Genomic DNA, 20,956 nt, shown 5'->3' on the forward strand with positions numbered 1-20,956 from the left:
ACGCCCGTATATCCTTACTTTACACGTTTATGCACAGCGACCGACCAGTGCGATGGAAATACACGCTGAGAACATCAAGTGCACACATATCCAAAGAATATGGTCTGAAGAGGAGATTTCCAATGTACAGAATCAAAATAACTAAATAATAACATGATAATCACCCAGTACTGTGTGGTGTATGAAACCAGGACGTTGGGGGCAGAGGAGTTCATGGATCTCACTTCCAACTACTTATGTTAACTTCACTTTTACAATTTTAGTCTTTTCATCATATAACAAATAAGGAATACGAGTTGAACACAAAACTGTTTTTGTGTTCGTAATATCATACTAACGTACTACTCATCTGATGTCAAAACAAAAGCATCTTGTCTCATCTTCCATTGGTTCTTTTTAACGCTTTTGTAAACAGGGCTCTTGGTATGAACTTAACCTGAAGTTTTGTCAGGTCCACGATAGAGAGTTTTCCAAATGGCATGAAATATGTCTTTGGATCAAATGAGCACATGTTGATATGCTACTTGGTCAATTTCTCACTTAAAATGTTTTCAGAACTTTCAAAGGTGGAGAATCAACAGAGATATTTAGCCTCCACTTTTTCCCGTTGTAGGTTCCAAATACATCTTGAGAAACTTGGAAGTAAACTTCAGTGGGAACGCTCACCATCCTAATCAAACTTATAGTATATAGTAGACAGGATGTACTCATTGAGTTTGTAGTGCATAGTACAGAGTGTGACATTTCAAACATAGCCTGTGAGTCTAATTAACAGTACACAACAATCTAGAAAAATGTGAATACATTTCCATAATCTTATAGATTAATACAAGTACATAAAACAGTGTTTTGTTTTTAAAGGTTTTAAAGTTTATATCTGACAAAAATGACAAAGGAACCTGTGGAATAAAACTGGCTGGATGCTAGCTTCATATCACTGATGCTAGGCTATGCTAACAAGCCGAATGCTTTGGGTGATTAAGGAATGGATACGCTTTCTCAACAAAACCACAACGTTCAACAATTCACAACGGGTTCAGAAGAAGAAAAAAAGAAAATTTGTAAAATAGTAATTGATAACATTTTCATATTTTTTCCAACGTACATTATTTCCCCATTAAAGACTCAAGAGATGGTTAAATGTGTAGCTAGCGCACAGTCGCACTCCATCTTGCGTGACTGGAGTGGATCGTTTTGAAATCTGAAGCATACCTTCAATTTTTTTTAGGTTAGTCAGATCAGAATCCATTTCAACTAGCATATCAATTAAATGCATTTTTGACATTTTAACTCATTGACTACCAAAGACGTCTTTTGGTTTTGTAATGTTGACTGCCAAAGGCGTCTAAAGTTAATTGTGTTTTTCGGCTGGGGTTGTAAGGAGACAGTGTGACGAAGCTCTCCTGTAAATATCTCACTTGTACAATGATGTAGTGATCAACTGGTGACATGTAGGTGGTAGCAGAGCATCTTTGGATGAGAGATAGCCATAATGGACAGAGCTCAGAGGAAGAGGAAAAGAGTTTACGAGACAGAAAATGGCGCTACGAGAGTTGATGCTGAACTTCTTAGCAGCTCAGTGCAGCTCACACTCAACCAGCGCATGTGTGGAACTAAGTGGACTATTGAGAGTGTCGCGATGGTGAGAGAAAACAAGAACTCGGCATGTCCGAGATGAGGAGGAAGTTGTGTGTGTGGGAACTAACGGGGGGAGAGACTTGGAGGAACGCCAAAATACAGTAAGAAATCCATTCAACTCTGACTTCGATAGCAAAGATAACAATTTTGCCATCAAAAGCCTGGTCTCAGTGTTGTTTTTGTAGTTTTATGGAAGGAAAACTTGATTCAAAGTCACTAATAGTCACTAAAGTCACAAACTGGCAATTTGTGTGAAACTTGCCTCTAGTCAACTGCTGATTACTGAAGAACGAAACAAGCTAGAAACAAAATATTTTTTTCTGATGAAAGTAAAGAGTCTGGTTTTAGATTTCAGAAAATATTCTGTGGGTCTTCAAAAATCTGTGAAAATCATCTAAAATGCCTGGCAATATGGGGTTGGCTGCTCTGAAAATGGCTGGCGGTGAATGAGTTAATATAGCAACCATGAGGTGATGCGTGCAGGTTTACCTGCCACAGAGAACTTTCCAGCCTCCCATGAGGAACCAGCCCAGGCCTCTCCGTCTCCGATTGACTCGGGCACGAGGCAGCGTCTGGTAGTCATTCTCGTCATTCTCAAAGCCTTCCTCAGACATCATCAGAGGCATCTCGTCCAGGTTAGAGGAGTCATCATCTACGGAGTATCTGGAACAACGAGCAGCGATGAGCACATTGTAGGAGTGCAAATAACAGTAACTGTGACTCTTCTGTCTGAAACTGTTTTTTTAACTTGATCAAAGTATAAATAACTCCAGCCAAGGCTCTACAAAGGCTTGATGTCTGTCACTGCAGCTGCTGTCTATCAGGTCTCTGACTCTCTCTGGTCCTTCTTCCTCTTCACCAAATCACACTGAGAATATAATCTGACTGTGAGGACTGTGTAATCTCCTTCCATGAAGCTAAATATAGCTTCATAGTGACCAGGGTTACAAATACATTGCTAGCACTACTGCTAATGTTGTTTACAATAACCTCATACATGCTCATTTCTTCCATTCTTTAAGACTTTTTTATTTTCTAACAATGACTGACGCATTAAATAAACACCCTGAAAGCCTCTCAGTACTACGTGTTTGTGCTATTTATTTCTCCAGCTGTTTTAACTACGATTGTTGCACAAATGCTTTCAATTCAATTGACTTAATACATTCTCAACTAATGTATCTATTTCTAAAAGTGTACTGAATTTAAAATGAAATTGCTGCCATTAAATTGTTTTTCTTTTACCTAACGATTTTTTTTTTTAAATACTTATGATTATTTTAAATATGTTAATTGATGTGTTGGGTTCTTTCTTTCTTACAATTGACACACTATTTTGTTAAGCGCTTTGAGATTACTTTGTTGTAATTTGCTCTATATAAATAAAGTTGAATTGAATTTAATCCTTTTAAAAATAAATAAATACATATATTTAATTTACAAATTTTGCCTTTTTAACTTAACTTCATTAAAAATTATATTAAAATAATCAAGAAAGTTTTGTGCTATTTTTCTCAAACTTAAAACTCAAAAACCAAATTATAATGTACACTTAATACTGATTTTTCAAAACCAATTTTCACAGTTGTGAATAATATATACTGGTATCTATTCTATGGTGACATAATTACACATTTTTGATGAAAAAAGACAAAAATCTGTGTTTTTTTTTAGAGTTTCAACAACTTTTTTCATTTATTTATTGTTTTGCAGGTACAAAAACATGTGATTTCTTAGTTTCTAAATGTAATTTAATTTAATAAACTAAAACGCTGACATTTCTATAATTTGTATTCGTCCTCTATGGATTTTAAATCTTGAAATACATTTTTGAAAGTAATTGTTTTGTGTTGATTTCACTTACATACCGTTTTGACATTTCAGCATCAGCATTTCCCAAGAATCGACTTCTTCCTAAAATTGAAACTAAATTTAATTTCAGTTCCTTAAATGTGGCTTCTTTCTTTTTGTCTCAATATGCAAAACATAACAACAAAAACGAATAAAGACTTTCCTGTTTTGAAACCAGAAGTTCTTGTCAGCCTTTTTATTTTAACAATAACTGTAGATAATGATCTATATACACAACATTATAAACACTAACTATCATGTGACTGACAGACAGCTGGTTCAGTAGACCTGACACTGTAACCCGGATGTGAATACAACCGAATGGAAGCTTTAAAAAACAAAAAAAAACATGAATAAATCAGTATAATTGATATTTAAATATTAGGACGCTTCTATTGTGTTGCTATGTTAGAGCTAAAGCAGCTGTCAGAGCTTCAACCAATAATGAGCTGTCAGAACAAGCTAACAGTCCAGGTGATCCACCTGAAGGCTCCACCGGGATAAAAACGTTCCCCGGGTCGCTCCGTCTCAGGTACACGGACTAAAAGAACCAGCCCAGAAGCTCAGCACGTACCTAGAAAGCGTGGTTGTGTTACAATACGGGAGCCTCTTCGAGTTCTTCCTCACCGGATTCAGCGGGATGCTATCAGCCATCTTGGCTGGGCAGGACGCACATGACGTCACGGCAGAACGTTTACGCAACTGTGCGGCGTTTACGTGCTACATATAAATATCGTAATTTTCACCATCGTCGTTTAAACATTAACGGTCACAATTTGTGAAAACAAAAACGTCAGATTACATTTAGTGTTTGTGTTAAAACCTTGAAAACGTCTTATAACAAGTTTGTGAAAACAAAATGAAGGTAAAAGCAAAAAAAAAAAATTACAAAGTAGCAAATTATTAACGAAGTAAGTCCTGGTCACACCTGAATACATTGAATAATTCAAATTAAAAAAATTTAAAAAAATCAAATATCATGACTATATAGACCAGCAATTCTCAACTGGTGGGTCGGGACCCAAAAGTGAGTCACAGACCTGTATTGGGTGGGTCGCAGACAGCTAGTCAAAAATAAAAAATGAATGTCTCATGTTGCACTTGTCTTTTATTTTGAAATAAACTTTTATTTTGACAGGCATACTCTGAAATGAATTAAATTTGGTTGGTTGAATTCTGAATTCTAAAAAAAAAAAGTGGGGTCGTGATTTAATGAGCGTGGCAAAATGTGGGTCCCAGAGTGAGACCAGTGGAGAACCCCTAATATAGACCCATGCTCATGCTACTTTTTATATGACTAAGCAATTTCCAGTATGATTAGCAGAGTTATCAATTAGCTTGCTAACTGGTAGCGACTGTATGACTAATTCTACATTTATTTTTTTGCAATGGCTATTTTCAATTAGCTATATTTAACTAAAATAATCAGCAAATATATGATATCTATTGTGTAATCACAAATTTAAACTTAAAAAGTTACATTCCTACTGATTTATTTTCTTGTTGCTAATTTTTATAAAATGGGAATTGGAACCATTACCATGGCAACAAACACACCTCAGTCAATACCTGTGCTTGCTTAATTAATAACGGCCAGTAATTGTTATTCAATTATATTTCATCAATTACAAGACAATTCAGGCGACCCGACGTGGGGTCACGGCCCCAAGGTTGAATAACACTGAGCTAGAGGAAAGATTTAATTAATCAAAAATAAATAATAAGAACATGGATTTAGTGAATTTGGAGACTTTCTTCTACACATAAATTCCAAAATGTGTGAATATTAATGCTTTTGCTGTTGTATACTTTCAATTTTATTCAAGAGCTTTTCTATTTTAGGGTGTTGGAAACTTTCTGCGTGGACTCAGGGTGGAAACCAGGTTCCCTGCTTCATTCTTTACACGGTCACAAGCAGGAAGAACCAATAAACTCCACCTGGAGCATCCTTGGGCTCAGCGAATTGTCTTGCCAATTCCAGCAAGATTGTTTTTGTCTTTTTTCTTAATGACATGTTTAAGCTGCTATCCGGAGTTTCTGAGAAATGTCTCGATGCCCCGCCCTAAACAGCCTCACTTCCTCCCCCTGCCTCTACCCGAAGCCACGCCTCTACTTTTCAGCACGCGCATCGCGGAACATAATAAGGTTGCATCAGGTCACATTGATATAGGTCTATGGGTCATGTAACAGCCAAAATCATATTTACCAGTTTGCTGTTGTGACGCGCGGCCTTGTTTTCGTGCACAGTTCCACATTCACTTTGATTGACAGTCTCGGAGATTGTTTCCATTTGTATAGGGGTCTATAGGACGAAGGAGGGACTTAAATAAATTAATGTATATGAATAACCACCGGCAGTCGACCATAGTAAAGGACTAGTTACGTATTTTTTCACATTTCAAAAGAATCATACATAAACATAGATTTCTCAGAAACTCCAGATATCAGCTTTAAGGTTTCATTTATTCAGACAACTTTTCCTCAGGACATCCACTTTGATCTCCTGACAACTGCCAGTCTTCGACAGAGGCGTCTGCTGATCACCTTGATGGAATTATTACGCAGAAGTCAATCAAACATCAAAGGACACATAAATTATTCAATTAATTAATGAAACCTTAACATACTGTTCAAAAAGAAGACAAACATAATCTTGCTGGAATTACTACGTGGAAGTCAAGAAAACATCAAAGGACACATCAAAGCAATCAGCAGACGCCTCTGATGAAGACTGGCAGTTGTCAGTCGAAACATGTCAAAGTGGATTTCCTGAGGAACAGTTGTTTGAATAAATGAAACCTTTGCATTGCGTTGTCTCTGTTTTCCTCCCATAAAAATATCTGCTGATGAAGAATACTGCATCATTGCTCCTCATCAGTCCTTTGATTTCTTTTCACGTGGCGAAACAACAGAGTGACGTACAGCAGTGGACATCTGTATCGTGTGTTTTCTGCTCTTTATTCAGTCCAAACGGTTTCACGATGATGACAACAGATCATTGCAGTTTTACAGCTGTAGGTATTTATTCATGAGGGTATTTTGTGCTTAGCACCAGTGAGCAGCAGTCCAGAGGTGAGAGTGGACGAACTCTTTAGCACGTGTTCTCCTAAAACCAGGGTTGGGGTCAAGTATAACTGTAATTGCGTAATTGATAATTAATTACAATTATGGCATAATTACAATTGTAGTTTTAAATATCTGTTGGCATTGTAATCATAATTAAATTAAAATTGAGTTTAGATAATTTACTTAGTAATTCTAATTGCCATGAAACTTCTAATAAAATTGTCAATTATAATTTTACAAAATTGGGGAACCATGTTACAGTTCTACACATACATAGTTAACAATTATTAAAATATGTTTCATATCAAGCTTTCACACATTTTACTATAACCGACACAAAAAAAGGCTCAGAAGCCCTCACCAAAAATATTAAAACGTATATTTTCATGGAAACCAATAGATAAGAAAGAAATTAGATGATGGATATTTGTTTTTAGTGTATTTTACAGCACAAGAGATGCTAATGGAAAGCTAAAACAAGAGGAAGGTTAACTTTTATTTGTTTATTTATTTCAGGCTCAGTAATTGTAAAGGAGCTTCAGTAATTCAGAATGTAATTGTAATCGACTTTCTGAGGATTTAAAAAATAATTGTAATTTTATTGTAATTGAAAAAAATTGCTGGTCACTGTTATCGTAATTGAACATGCGTAACTATAACTGAAAAATTTAATTGACCCCAACCCTGCCAAAAACCCATAAAGTCCTTCGACAGAAGTGTGACTGACGCTGATTTACCCTGACAGAGTAGGAGGTCCTACTGTGTCCACTAGTGGAGTCATAAAAATCTCTTATATTCATCATACATAGAAACAACAAGGGTGATTTACAAATATTTTAATGTCTGTGGGAATTTGCATAATAATCTCAACAACATTCATCCTATTTCAGTTTATTCCGATCTCTTTGCTGTCGTCGATCAGCATAGAAAAGTGTCGGCTGTTTCCGAGGTCCATGGTGGCCTTGGTGAGTCGTGGGAGGGCCCCCCCTCCTGCAGAGCTCAGTCTGTCCATGTCTGCAGTCAGAGGATGAAGCTGAGAGAATCCTCTGCTCTGAATCACTGAGATCTCGTTGGTCTTCATGGCCAGGCTGCTGGTGATGGCCGCGGCGTAGCGGTTCCAAAAACCCGGGTCTACATTCATGGCGTGAGCCGCCAGGTCTTTCTGGAATATCTCGCCGAACTTTAAGGCCTCTCCACCCAGCAGGGCCATGGGGTTCTCCATGGACAGGCGGCGGCCTCTCCGTGCCGGAGCGTTGTTCCACATGTGGGTTCCCATGTGAACCTGAAGGCAGCATCAGAAGGTGTCAGAGTAGTCAGACGAAATTCTTTCTGAATATACATCATTATCAGTCCTTTTACCTTATTATCAAACAGACAGTGGCCCTCATTTATCAACCTTGCGTGAAAATGGGTGTAAATCTGAGGTCACATTTAGTCGTATGACAGGACCAACGTGTGATTCATGAAGCATTCGTATCTGACCAATCCTAACATACAAATTGTTGTGGTGGTTTTGAATGGAATGTGATAGAGTGAAGTTGTAGGTCTACTGGTCAGATACGGACACAGGGTTTATTTGGTCAAAGGGTTTTTGAGGTGGACCGGTCTGGGATTCATAGGTTTCCATGTGTGTGTCTCCCAATGAATCTGTAGTTGTTCTGTGCTCTCAGGGTTTCGCATGCTGCTGATAGCGCTAAGCATAACAATGACAGAGTCTCTGAGAAGAAACCTTGGCAAAAGTTATCAGTGTACGATGGTATCTGGCCTGCTTAGAGCAGTGTGACCAGAACCAGAAGAGATTCTGTAATCACATATCACAAATGGTCAGGTGTTGATAAATGCGGCACCCGAATTTGATCGTCATTAACTCTTACGCCCTCCTGTTTCGGAGGCCCCGCCCACTGAGGTCAAAAAAGAAAATAACCCTTTCCAAGATTAAAACTGGCATCCTCACATCTGAGGTGCAGCAAGACAAATATGTGCTTTTTTGACGGTGTAAAAACTGGAATTAAAAAAGCGCATTTGAATGCTGTGTGGAAGAGAATCAGATACTGAGCAGGTGACGTCTGCCCCCTGTGTGCACTGTGACAAACTTCACATCAGAGATCCTGGAGGCACACACGAATATGATGTTTATGTCGACCTCAGTCCTAAACACTTTAGGCAATAAATATCACATTAAAAAAAATTAATGATCGAAACGCTTTTAAAAAGCTTTAAAAATGACTAAATATTGTCCCTTGTCTGTGTTTATTATGCCTTCAGCCAATTTTACCTATAACTCATCACATTACCGATTAATGCAGCGCATATGTAAAACTTTAAGAAACTATTTACATTTAAAATCATGAATGAGGTTTTAATGTGATATTTACAGTATTCCGTGAAAGGAAAACAAAAAAGTGACATCAGTAATAGCATTTAATTTGTTTTAATAATTTGTTTCTTCTGTTTTGAACGTGTGTCTGCTTTGCTTAAATGACAGATGAGGTTTGTTTAATCATTTATTTTCAGTCTATTTTGCTGCTGCTCCACAAATCCACACGCTCAGATTATTGCACACGAGCTCAGACCTGATTGTCGTGTACGCTCACGTCAGAATTGATAATAAATACCAAAGCTTGCGTGAATTTGGTCAAACGCATCGTCGTACGCACAGATCTGAACCTACGAACGGTTGATAAATGAGGGCCAATGTGTCTCATCTGTGGAAATTCTCCTTGCTAAGACCAAAAAAATCACTGAGATATACAGTAGTGCCACTGAATAAAACTTTAAAGCTGCTGCAGACAATATATATATTTTAGTGTCGGCTTCATTTATCAATTAATCAAAAATCATTTGCTTGAAAAAAAAGATGTGAAAGTTTGAAATTGCCATTTGAAAGTTGTAAACACTCGGTTTATAGTCATTTTTGGGAAAGTTTCACGAATTGCATTGTGGGATGTGGAAGTGTTTTTCATTCAATCTTACTGTGATTTTTGTGTTTTCCCCCCAAAACTCTGCTAAAGTGACTTCCCAACACATTTCTGGTGTTTTCACTAAAAGTTGTGGGAAAAACAATGAAGGATGTTTATTTTGGGGTTTACACAAAATATTCTGAATCTGGTCAAAATTGGTAATTACAAAAAGTTTGTTTGGTTGATGAATTGAACATATGAATGTCCTGATTGTTTGTCTGTCTTTACCATACAATGCAATGGTCAGTCTAATTTATAGATGTGTAATTCCTTAAAATCTTTACATTAGGAGTTGTTCCTCTTACTAGAAATTAGTAAATGTATGATCATTTCACTGATATTCCACACAGACTGATTATTTTCTACTAAACATGTGACCAGGAACCCTTTCTCCTACCTTGAGGTTGCCTTTGGTGGTGAAAGCTCGACCACAGACCGAGCAGACGAACGGTTTCTCCCCAGTGTGCGTGCGCTCGTGGATCTGCAGGGCACTCGCCGACGAGAAGTTTTTCCCGCAGGCGTTGCAGTTGTGCTGTTTTGGCGTTCGACGAGGAGGCGTGGGGCCGCTCAGAGGGGTCAGAGGGGTCAGAGGGGTCAGAGGGGTCACTCCTGGGCTGCACGGAGTAGAGTGGAGGCTTAAGGCAGGAAGATGCCTGTCCGTCAGGCTGTTCCCCTCAGCTTTCATTCCCCCTGGTGAAAAGCTGGTAGTAAACCTGGTCGGGCTTTCACCTGCAGCTGGAACAAAAGTGCACAATTGTAAGGTTTGTGCATTGCACAGAACTTTTATGTGTTTATTGAAAGATGTTTCCTTCATAAATTTTTTGTAATATTTTCTAAAATGTATATATTTTTCTAAGGAAGCCAAACTATTTAGACAAAAATACGTCCATTGGCCTGTGCAGTAAATTAGGACAAAGTGTACAGGGGCGGGGCATGATGGTAAATGAGCCAATTAGATGTAATCTCTGTGTAGACCATAGATGGGCAACTTGTATCACAGTGGTATCCACAAAAAGGGGATTGTCTGAGCTGAGGGTCACATGATCAACATTCATGTTATTATTCAGAATAATGACTAATATGAGCTTTAATACAGGAAAGAACCAAGGGTTTTGTCTATATTTCTATTGTGTGTTTGGGGAGTCATTTGGTCTAATTTTCTGATATTTTGTTGTATTTTTTTTCCTTAAAATTTTGTATGTTTTTTGGAGTCATTTTGTGTATCTTTGTTGCAGTTTTGTATAATCTTCTGATGTTTTTGTAGCAGTTTTGAGTAATTTTGTTATCCTTGTGAATATTTTTGTTACCTTTTTGTGTGTTTTTCTGTAATTCTACATGTTTTTTGGAGTTCTTATAGTTTTTGTGTATTTTTGTTATCCTTTTGTATATTGTTCCTATATTTTTGTAGTCCTTTTGTGTGTTTTGCTAGTCATTTTGTGAATTTTTATAATTTTAGAGCCACACAAAATTAGGCCGAGGGGCCTTGAGTGGCTCCCTTGCAGAAAGTAGCACGGATCTTATTTCTGTACAGGGTCTGCTGGTTGAAGCCTTTGGGCAATTTAGTGACTCCAGTTAACCTAAAATACACGTTTTCAAATTGTGGAATGAACACAGAGTACGCCTATGCCCTCGGAGAACATGCTAACTCCACACAGAAAGGACCCAAATGCCCATAATGGAGGCTTGAAATCAGGACCTTCTTGTGGCACATCAAATTCCATTGACTGAAACTAAACTGAAATTAAAACTTAAGACGATTAAAGTAAGACTTAATTTGTCCTTATTAACAGTGAAGTAGATGTTTCAGCTTTACCTCTTTCCCGGCTCGGCTGGAATGGCACGCTGCTAGGTGTCTCCTCCTTCACACACAGATTTCCAGGCAGCAGTCCTCTGAGATGTTGGTCAGACGTTGATACAGAAGGCGGAGAATCTGTATGTTCCTGTTTCACAAAAGCAGCCAAAGACTCTTGGGATTCGGCATTATCCTGTGGTTTGATGGTCACGCCCTCGAAGCTGCCTTCAAAGCACAACCGAGAGGGTTGGGACGGGTTGGGACTATTTTCCCTGCAGTTTTCCAATCTTTTCTCAGGTAACAGACCATCATTTTTGATTTGGACGCTGTCTTTGAACCCGTTGCTCAGACGTTTTACACAAGACATCTGGTTTACTGTAGAGTCTATCATCTTCATTTGGTTCTCAAGAGCTGCTATACTTGAAGCAGATGTAGGTGGAGAACTGCAATCAGAACCGAAGAGAATGATTGGATTTACACCTTCTTCCATGTTTTCTACCTCCTCGTCTTCCTCCTCATTGTGATCCTCCATTGAATTGTCATCATTGTCGTTACTGCTGAGACTGTCAAAGTTGTTCTCGCCAAAAGACGCGTCTCTGCCCGCCTCATGAGTGGTTACGGGAATGTTTCCGATCATGTGCATACGAATGTGCTCCTGGAGAACGACAGCGTTGGTGAATTTCTGCTGGCAGATGGGACACGAGTGCTGAATCTGAACTGGGGGGTTTTCCCTGTGAACGGTGACGTGAGTCTTCAAGTTGCCTTTGGTAGTGAAGGCTCTGCCGCACACGCCGCACTTGAAGGGCCTCTCACCAGTGTGTGTGCGGTAGTGCATCCTCAGTGCGCTCTGACAGCTGAGCACACGGTGACAGAGGACACACTGGTTGGGGTCAGTGATCTTTTTATCAATGTTCTCCACCAGCTGCTGAAGCTTTGAGGTTTCAGATGTTTGCATAGAATCTAAGAAGGAGCAGGACAGGAACTTGGTTTCTTCTGAGTATGAGGGTGGAGGTGAGTTAGAGTTAGAGATGGAGGACGTTGTGGTGATGAGTTCAGGCGTTGTGGTCAGAGATGGGATACTGGTCGTCTCATTGGCTGGGTTACCTCTCAGACTCAGGGGGCATATTTGGGCTGGGTGTGTTCCCACTGGTTTCAGTATATTGAAGCCTTCTGTCTCACGGTTAGACTGTGGAGACTCTGAAATGGGAGAGAAACGAGTCTCACTGCCTCTGTGGTTAGGTGACAAAGATACATAATCGCCAGGAGATGGCTGGTAGGGAGATTTAACAGATGGCGTTACACTTACAGGGTCATTTGAGCCTCCCAAACTGCCAATAGTGGAGGAAAGTGGAAGCCCCATCGAGGCAGGCAGTGTTGCTACAACTGGCTTACTGTCCAGCCATGAGGAGACAGGTTTTTCTGGAGGGAAAGACATTCCGTAGGGAATTCCGGAGCTTGTTGGACAGTTATCAAGATATTCCGGAACAGGGAAAGGGTTCATCTGCACGTGAGGGTACTTCTCTTTGTGTCTCTGAAAGTGCACCTTCAAGTTGCCCTTGGTGGAGAAGCGGTTGCCGCAGATGTTGCACTTGAAGGGCCTTTCTCCGGTGTGGGAGCGCAGGTGGATCTGCAGAGCGCTGTCGCTGCCAAACACTTTGGCACAGAACCTGCATTTATGCTTGAAGAAGGGCTCCTCGGGGCTGGGTTTGGTTTCAAACAAGGACACGTTGGGCAGCTTCCCTTTCCTGTTCTTCATGAAGGCCGCCAGAGGGTCGAGTGCGTTCGTTGTGGCGGCGATGCTGGCCAAGGGATTGGGGAAGATGACGCTACTGGGGGGGCTCTGAGGTAGAAAAGGCAGGCTGGAGGAAGCGCTAAGGAGGACGCTCTGAGGCAGCGGGGAGCTCGGCGTCGGAGTGTTGCTGACGCTGCCTGCATTTGTGCCTGTGAACGAAGGCAGCAGCGTGGCCATGCTGCTGCTGCTCGTCAGAGAGGGTGCGTTGTTTTCTAAGGAACTGGACGTGCATGCAACATCTTTAAATACAGACTGTCCACATGTTGAGGGGAGACCTGAGGACTTTTCTATCACAGAGGACAGAGACACGGCAGCCTGTCCGTTAATAGCAGAGGGTATCGTCCCAGAGAGCGGCAGGATGGGTGGAGGGACGAGGCCTTGACAGGGGAAAGGGTTGGGGCTAAAAGAAAGAGACCTGGATGCTGGCTTTAACGCTGCCTGTGTGGGTTGTCGGTTCATGACGGCTACCTGGCTGCAGATCTGCTCAATCAGCTGCAGCTGGTGGGCCTGCTGTTGCTGCAGAGCTAGCAGGTGCTCTAAGATCACCGGGATGGCTGCCGTCGCTGCTTTCCCACCCGGACCATTGCTGCTGATCCCCTGGGAGAACTGGGCCACGGCCACCCGGGTGCTATGAAGGATCTCCAGCGTCACGTTTGTGCTTGGCATGCTGTAGCCAGCAGCTGCTGATACCCGTGGAGATGTGGACTCAGCTGAGTCCGGAGGGCGAGGGCTGGAAGTTGTGAGATACTTGTCCTGTGGGCAACGCTCCAGCTCCATGGTCTCCTCCTCTAAATTATCCAAACCATCAACGCTGTTCCCCAGTTCAAAGCCAGCATCAGCAGACTCAGCTGCTGACGAGTCGCTGGACGCTGAGCTGGGGGCGGGCGAGGGCTCGACGGAGGAGGAATCCTCTGTCAGAGGCATCCACTCGCTGCCCTTTACTATCAGCACCAGGGGGTCCTCGGTGCAGGACTCCTGATGTTCACTCAGTTTGGTCCAGGATGAAAACTGAGCACAACATCGGTCACAGATGTGCATTTCCTCGCTGCTGCAATTTCCGTCGGCCTCCTCGCACTCAGTGACATCTGAGAAGAAAAGACCAAAAACAAAATGGTATGAGTACATATGTGGAATCTATTGGAGGATATTTGATTTAAATAATTGACATCCTCCTCTTTTTTTCATATACAAAATCGTAACAAAAGAAGAGAGCATAAACCCTAAGCCTAGAAGCTTTCCTTTGAAGAATTAAGGAGTTTATTTTTATTTAATTCTTTTTAGACCCACACAACTAATTTTGATGTATTTGTTTATTCAATTATATACATTTATTTATCTGTAACAGGGGTTCTCAACTGGGCTCACCAGTTTGCCAAGGTGATTAGATCGTGACCCACTTTTTTAATTTAGTTCTTCAAAAATAGCTGTTGAAAACAAACATGTATAACCTTTTTTTTAAACATAAATATGATTATTTTCCTGTGCAACATGCATTTCACAGCATATCTGTCAGAAGAAGAGTTTCTTTCAAAATAAAAGAAAAGCCCAACATGAGAGACATTAGGTGTTTATTTATTTTTGCTCAGCTGTTCGCGACCCTCCCAGTACCACTTTTGAGTCCCGACCCACCAGTTGAGAATCGCTGATCAATAATGTATTATAATGAGTATCCATCCATATTTATACATGCTTATCTTGATTATGGTTGTGAGCACCACAGTCTCACACACACACACACACACACACACACACACACACACACACACACACACACACACTATGCACAAAAAGACGAGGCCTGGGTGAGATTCAACAAACAATCTCATTCTTCTCACTTATTGTGTGTGTTTCCGTTGCTTTTACATCCTAACTAACATCTGTTAGTTAAAAACAACAACTATCAAATCCCTGTTCTTAAATTCAGCCGCACTTTTAAATGCACATCCGACAGAACGCTGACTGCAAAGCTGCGTCATTCAAACTGGGTGACGTGACAAGCTGAAAACCAATAATCTAATAAATAAGAACGATTATTAACACGACCTCTCAGCGAGAAGTACATACGCTTCATTCACAGCAAAGACTGCAGGAATTTCCCACTAACAGAAAATGATTGAATCAAAAGTTTTAACCACATTGAAAAAGGCCCAAACTTTTTTTTATGTGAACGTGCAAAATTAGGAATAAGTTTGATAATTAATTCATTTGTAGAAATGATTGTATTGCACCATTTTAAATCCTGTCAAATGCAACAAAATGTATCAATTAAATAAGAAATATATGTTAAGGTTTTGTTTATTCAGAGAAGGTTTTACAGGATTTTTTTTTATCTAGGAGATTAAAATTTCCTGAAAAATATTGTCTGAATAAACAAAACCTTAATATATATTTCAAAAAAGAAGACAAAATGAAGTTACTGGAATAATTAAATAAGAAATTTAACATTTTGCAATTTTTTTGGTTTGTTTATTTGATTGTTTCATGAATTATAATTTTTTATTTTTTTTTGGGCACACATTAAAGCAACACACACCATTTTTTTCATTCCCTGCTCCATATATGGAATTCAATCATCCACAGTCTATGATGAACCGCAGCTCTACATGAACAGGCCTCATCTTCATTGTGTGTGTGTGTGTGTGTGTGTGTGTGTGTGTGTGTGTGTGTGTGTGTGTGTACAGAGGTTTTTAACCCACACTCCCTGTTTTTTTCACATGTTGATAATCTTCCTCCAAAATCAATGCAGCTCTATAAAGTCATCTGACCTCTCAATTGTTCATTCAGACAGATAATGAAACTCCATACAGTGTATTGACGCGCTGCGGTTTATATACATCACCGATGTGGTCGTCATCGTTAGCTCTCAGGCTTGTGTTCACATGATACACATCTGGTGGAAAAAATACTTTTATCTTGTTACTTAAAGCCTTTTCAGAAAAGCCTTTAGCAAACTTTTTTCAACTGAACAAGCTAGTTTTATAAAAAACTAATGATGAATTTAGATATTCAAAAAAAAAAATATCTGACAACTATGATGTGAAACATTCAATTGTATTTTATGTTGGAAAGTGAATTCACAGAATTGTTAAAACGTTTACACTGATCAAGGCCCAGAGTCTGAGAAATCCTGCTGTAAAGGAATGAGTTCAATATATTTTAACTGTTTAATGGATATAAAAAATAGTTTTCTTCAAAAATAAATATTCACAAGTTTGTCTTCTGATCAAATGTGTCGTACACTCAATGACACATGCACCAACAGACTAATTACCTGATGTCTGTCTATTAATCTATAAACTTCATGATGGGATTTGATCAAACAGCCTGGAATAACCTTCAGTATATTTCTTTAATTTATTTTACGATAGAAAAGTCTGATGGAATTATAGCACTTTTAGTGTTTGTTTCCCTAATGCACGTGTCAAACTCATTTTAGTTCAGGGGCCAAAAACGGAGCAGTTTGACCTCCGGTGGGCCACAGATTTTAGGTATTTTAACATCATTGTACCCTAGTTTGCACGTCTACATATACACAGGATACAAAATATGTAAGAAATCGACCATATCCAAGCAATAAGTGACAGAAATCAGTCCCAACAGGGTCTTTACTCTCAATTTCCTAAATTCAGTGACCAATTTCTATTAACGTAAGGGAAATATTATGTCATATTTTGAGGAAAATTTAAGTATTTTGTAAAAATGTTTAGTAATTTTCACAGTTTAACATAAAAAAAAACTGTAATTGTGAGATATAAGCACCGGGAGTGTTGAGTTTTATTTACACAATGATTCATGTTTTCTTTGTAATTTCTTTTTTCTCCTTCGGGCCGAATTGGATGCTCCAAAGGGCCGGATTTGGCCCCTGGGCCTTGAGTTTGACACGTATGCACTAATGAGTCACTGTGTGAAAGTTCACTTTTAATCAAGCATGTACAGATGTTTAAATACAGTATATGCAGAGAAAGCCACACCTCACTCATTGCTCTCGTGTTAGTCCAACGTTTCTAACCTCACAGTTGGTTTTAGTTTTCCTCTCCTGTTTAGCTTCATTTAGGTATACCATTCTCGCCTTTCATCTGCAGCTCTTTGGGAAAACTTTGTCCATTACAATCACTGCTGCATCTGTTCAGGTTTTGCCCCATTAAGAAACAGCCAGTTCGACCAGATGGGACAATATGGAGCATTCACAAGTGATTTTTCCCTTCTGCTTTTATCCCTTACTTCAGAAACTCAAGGATGAAAGCATCACTGACTGAACTTTTGAGTTTTATCTGCATATTTTCTCTCAGGGATAATGTCAGTTTTCAGAATTCTATGTGCTAAAAGCTGCTGAATACTTTTTTGTCTGCGTACACGGGGCCAGTTTGTGTTTACCATCTAATTATCAGCGTCTTAAAGAATCGGCTCCTGTGTGCTATAAGGCTACACACGACCCGAGGCCTCTGGGATATTTACATTTACACAAACGCACGCGGAAAATCCTTACACAAACATACAACACAATGTTGGTATTAATGAGGACATCGGTTGGAAAACATGTTGTTTTTTCGTAGGGAAAAAGTGAGCGTGGAGCTGCTTTTAGTAGTATCTGGAGTTTGAAAGTTTAACCGGTGAAAATAATCTGAGTTCTCGGGCCGCAGAGTGGGTGGTCTGATGATCAGTCGTGCGATTCAGCAAACACAAGCCGTGAGAACGCCGTCACTGTTTTATGTGTGGACTTTGTCTGCGTTTCAGAGTCACATCCAGAGAAAACAAAGAGCAGATGATAAAGAATCTCCAAAGTAGAATCCCACTGATAGGGATTTATTTAAAGATGTCATCCTACTCACTCCCCAACATCTCACTCAGACAGACACATTTATGAGCCACTCCTGTGTAGTTTGGCACCAACAGAACACAAACAGAGCGTCAGGCCCGGCGTTGACGCCTCCCCGGCCTCTCCGCGCGACCTTTAGGGCTCCAGAGGTCAACGTTTCACGTGCACTAATTGTATTATGATCCAGACATGGAGCACTTGGCCCTCGCCGGGTGAGCATGACAAAGGTTAAGTCAGCAGGCTTAAAAGAGGCTCACAGGGTGGCGCAGACACACACACACACACACACACACACACACACACACACACACACACTGTTACACAAACTCTGAACAAAAAGGAGGATAAAGTAAAAGAGACTTTTCCTACAAACACATCATTTATAGATTTAATGAATAAAAAGTTTAATTAAAGCATTACGAAATGGTTAATCTCACAGGAGAGTGAATAGTTTAAAGGTAAATGACACCAAAACAATTAAAAATTCCACTTAAGGCTAATAAATCTCAAAATATTTATAATACTCTGTAGTGTTAACACAAGTTTACTGGTTAGACAAAAAACTAGATTAAACATAACTTTAATCATGGATCGAAAATCAGCTTTCTTTAATAAGTGCATGCGTTTATTTCCAGCTTTATGTTACAGTTAGCCTGGAAATATAAGTGAGTTAAATAGAAATAAATGAAGACATCTGATGGGATATAATATAAGTAGATTTGGATCTTGTTACAAATGATTACATATCTACTGTTAATTATCCTTTATGTGTTTAATACTAGGTGAATGGTTTAACTTCAGAGAGACTGAACGTTTTGTTTTTTAAATGACAAAATGCTAGGTTTTTTTTTGGGTATTCCATACCTATAGGATGTAGTTTTTAAAATAAACTTTAAAAAAAGACTACAGTATAAAAATAAAGCTTAAACACTTTTGTATAGTCCTGTGCATAATTTCCTTAGTTGTTACTTTTGGCTGAATTGCAAGGTGTTGTTCTTATAGTTGGGTTTTTGCCAAAGCGTTTCTACTTGTTTATTTTTGATTTAATTGCTACATCTGTAAAATTATAAATACACTGTTCAGTTTTTACACCATTCCAACTTGTGACACTCCTTTAACTACTAGACCAAAGGGGTCGTAACAACTACCGTTTTAAAATAAGCAGGAGTAATAAAACTAGGGGGAAAATCCTAAATAAAAGTACTTATTGAAGCTCAACTTTTTCGCTGTGTTGTGGGATTTTTTCTTTTGTATAAATTGTAGTTTATATGGGTCTTAATTTGAATTTTTTCCAAAATTAACTTTAAAGAAAAACGGCAAAATGGGTAAATATGTATGCGTAAAAGTAACATTTTAAAAAGTTAATTGAATAAACTGAGAGCCTGTGAGTATTGTTTAGTTAAAAGGACATAGTGAGGTGTGTGTGTGTGTGAGAGAGGAAAGTGTGTGAAAGAGTTGAATAAGTGCACACCTACCGCCTCTCCGCTCGGCCTCTCCGTCGGAGCGCAGCTGCAGCTGCTGCGGCTTGGGCTGCTTGCGGCGGGACATCCTGGTGCTCCTCCTCCTCCGCCTCCTGCTGCTGCTGCTGCTGCTGCTCCGCGGACGCCGGTCGGATGCGACCCTTCGCGGGCAGCGGGTTCTGTGAACGATGCGCTGAGGAGTCGGTGCTGATGCCCGTGTGCAGATTGCGCATGTCAGTGTCAGGATACGATGGAGGGAGGATGAGGCTTATTGCGGCTCCCGCTGCCCTGCGACGGCTGATTGGCTGAGCTCCATCTAACGGAGACTGATATGGAAATGAGGAATGGAGGTCTAATAATAATAATAATAATAATAATTAGCTCACTGCCTGTCCGGTGCGAGGATGCGTTTACGCTGCGTAAAAGAACCTGTGCGTAAATTACGCACAGGTTCAAACATAGTTCAGTCCGACTCCTGCATCGCTTTGGTTTAACTTTATGAGCAGATGTTTTACTTTCTTCCTTCCTTCAGTGATATTTGGTCAAAACGCACCGTCTCCACAATCACATATTTTAAATATTGAATCCCCTCAGAACTAAATAAAAAACCACAGTAGAAGAGCAGAATGAGTTAATCCGACACAAAGATGGATAAACACGCGCCTAAAGTCGGACTTTGTGCTCCAGATCGCGCGTCTGTGTCCGATCACAGGCTGTTCACTGAAGGATGTGAGAGTCTATGGTTCCTCCTTTTCTGCCTCCGCCTCCAGCTCATCATTAGACAGGCTGTGATAGGCTGTGATTGGCTGTGATTGGCTGCTGCTCCATGTTTAACACCTCCCCCATGGCGCCAAAAACACAGACACGCTCGGATTTTACCAACAGGTTTATGGAGGTGGATAAAGGAGAAAATTAAAATATAATAATAACAATTACACAATAATTAAAAACAATTTAAGTCATAATTATGAGATACTAAGTCATAATTATGACTTATGTGACTTATTATGAGTGTTGTGCTGCACAGCAGCTTGTGCAAAGATCAGGGGTCACCAAACTTTCTGAAATTGTGAGCCAATAAATAATATGGGCTACCAGTGTGTGTGTGTGTGTGTGTGTGTGTGTGTGTGTGTGTGTGTGTGTGTGTGTGTGTGTGTGTGTGTGTGTGTGTGTGTGCGTGCGTGTGTGTACACTTCTTAAATGCTAAATGTTCACGGTTTCACTTTAATTAGAGGGTAAAACAAGACTGAAAGTAACTTAAAAAGGATGGGAATGCTTATGCATTTTATTCTTTTTTTATTTATGCAATGGTTTCATTCTCATTATGTTTCTATAGGAAATCAACATGTTCCTTATTTATTAGCTACTAACTATCATCATCAATGTTTGTATATACAACATTAAATTATGATTTATGTAAGATATTACAAGAATACACTTAGCTTTTAAAACAAACAAACAAACATTCAGTAGATGTTTTGGCACCCCATGATAATCTATAAGTGAGGGTAAGGTGTACTTGAGCATCTCCTAATTATGACTTAGTATCTCATAATTGTGACTTGAGATATTTATTATTAT

At 39.6% G+C, this 20,956-nt stretch overlaps 2 protein-coding genes across 5 annotated transcripts in view; both read right to left on the reverse strand.

Annotated features, from left to right (window-relative positions):
* Positions 1-4,169, reverse strand: part of atp9b (ATPase phospholipid transporting 9B) — a 44,569-nt gene extending 40,400 nt beyond the window's left edge. For 3 of the 4 annotated variants that reach the window (XM_028461148.1, XM_028461145.1, XM_028461146.1), the window contains exons 1-2: positions 4,064-4,143; positions 2,128-2,301 (exon numbers count right to left, since the gene is read on the reverse strand). In XM_028461148.1, coding sequence (XP_028316949.1) covers positions 2,128-2,301; positions 4,064-4,143 — 254 coding nt within the window. Of the gene's footprint in view, positions 1-2,127; positions 2,302-3,506; positions 3,553-4,063 lie in introns of all 4 variants that reach the window. The other variant, XM_028461147.1, reaches the window with a different exon arrangement.
* Positions 4,170-7,230: 3,061 nt separating this feature from the next.
* LOC114472637 (sal-like protein 3) lies at positions 7,231-20,083 on the reverse strand. The gene is made up of 4 exons (XM_028461949.1): positions 19,391-20,083; positions 11,329-14,184; positions 9,913-10,250; positions 7,231-7,837 (listed from the first exon to the last, which is right to left on the reverse strand). The coding sequence occupies exons 1-4, from the start codon at positions 19,461-19,463 to the stop codon at positions 7,442-7,444; spliced, it is 3,663 nt and encodes a 1,220-aa protein (XP_028317750.1). The 5' UTR covers positions 19,464-20,083; the 3' UTR covers positions 7,231-7,441.
* Positions 20,084-20,956: the final 873 nt, after the last annotated feature.

This window comes from Gouania willdenowi, chromosome 11 (genome assembly GCF_900634775.1).
Source record: "Gouania willdenowi chromosome 11, fGouWil2.1, whole genome shotgun sequence".
Taxonomy (NCBI): domain Eukaryota; kingdom Metazoa; phylum Chordata; class Actinopteri; order Blenniiformes; family Gobiesocidae; genus Gouania; species Gouania willdenowi.

Coding starts and splice junctions, on each gene's coding strand:
- LOC114472637 (XM_028461949.1), bottom strand. CDS start 19,463: ATGTCCCGCCGCAAGCAGCCCAAGCCGCAGCAGCTGCAGCTGCGCTCC. Junction 14,185..19,390: donor AGAGGCCGAGCGGAGAGGCG/GTAGGTGTGCAC, acceptor TTTTCTTCTCAG/ATGTCACTGAGTGCGAGGAG. Junction 10,251..11,328: donor CCAGCCGAGCCGGGAAAGAG/GTAAAGCTGAAA, acceptor CTTTTGTTCCAG/CTGCAGGTGAAAGCCCGACC.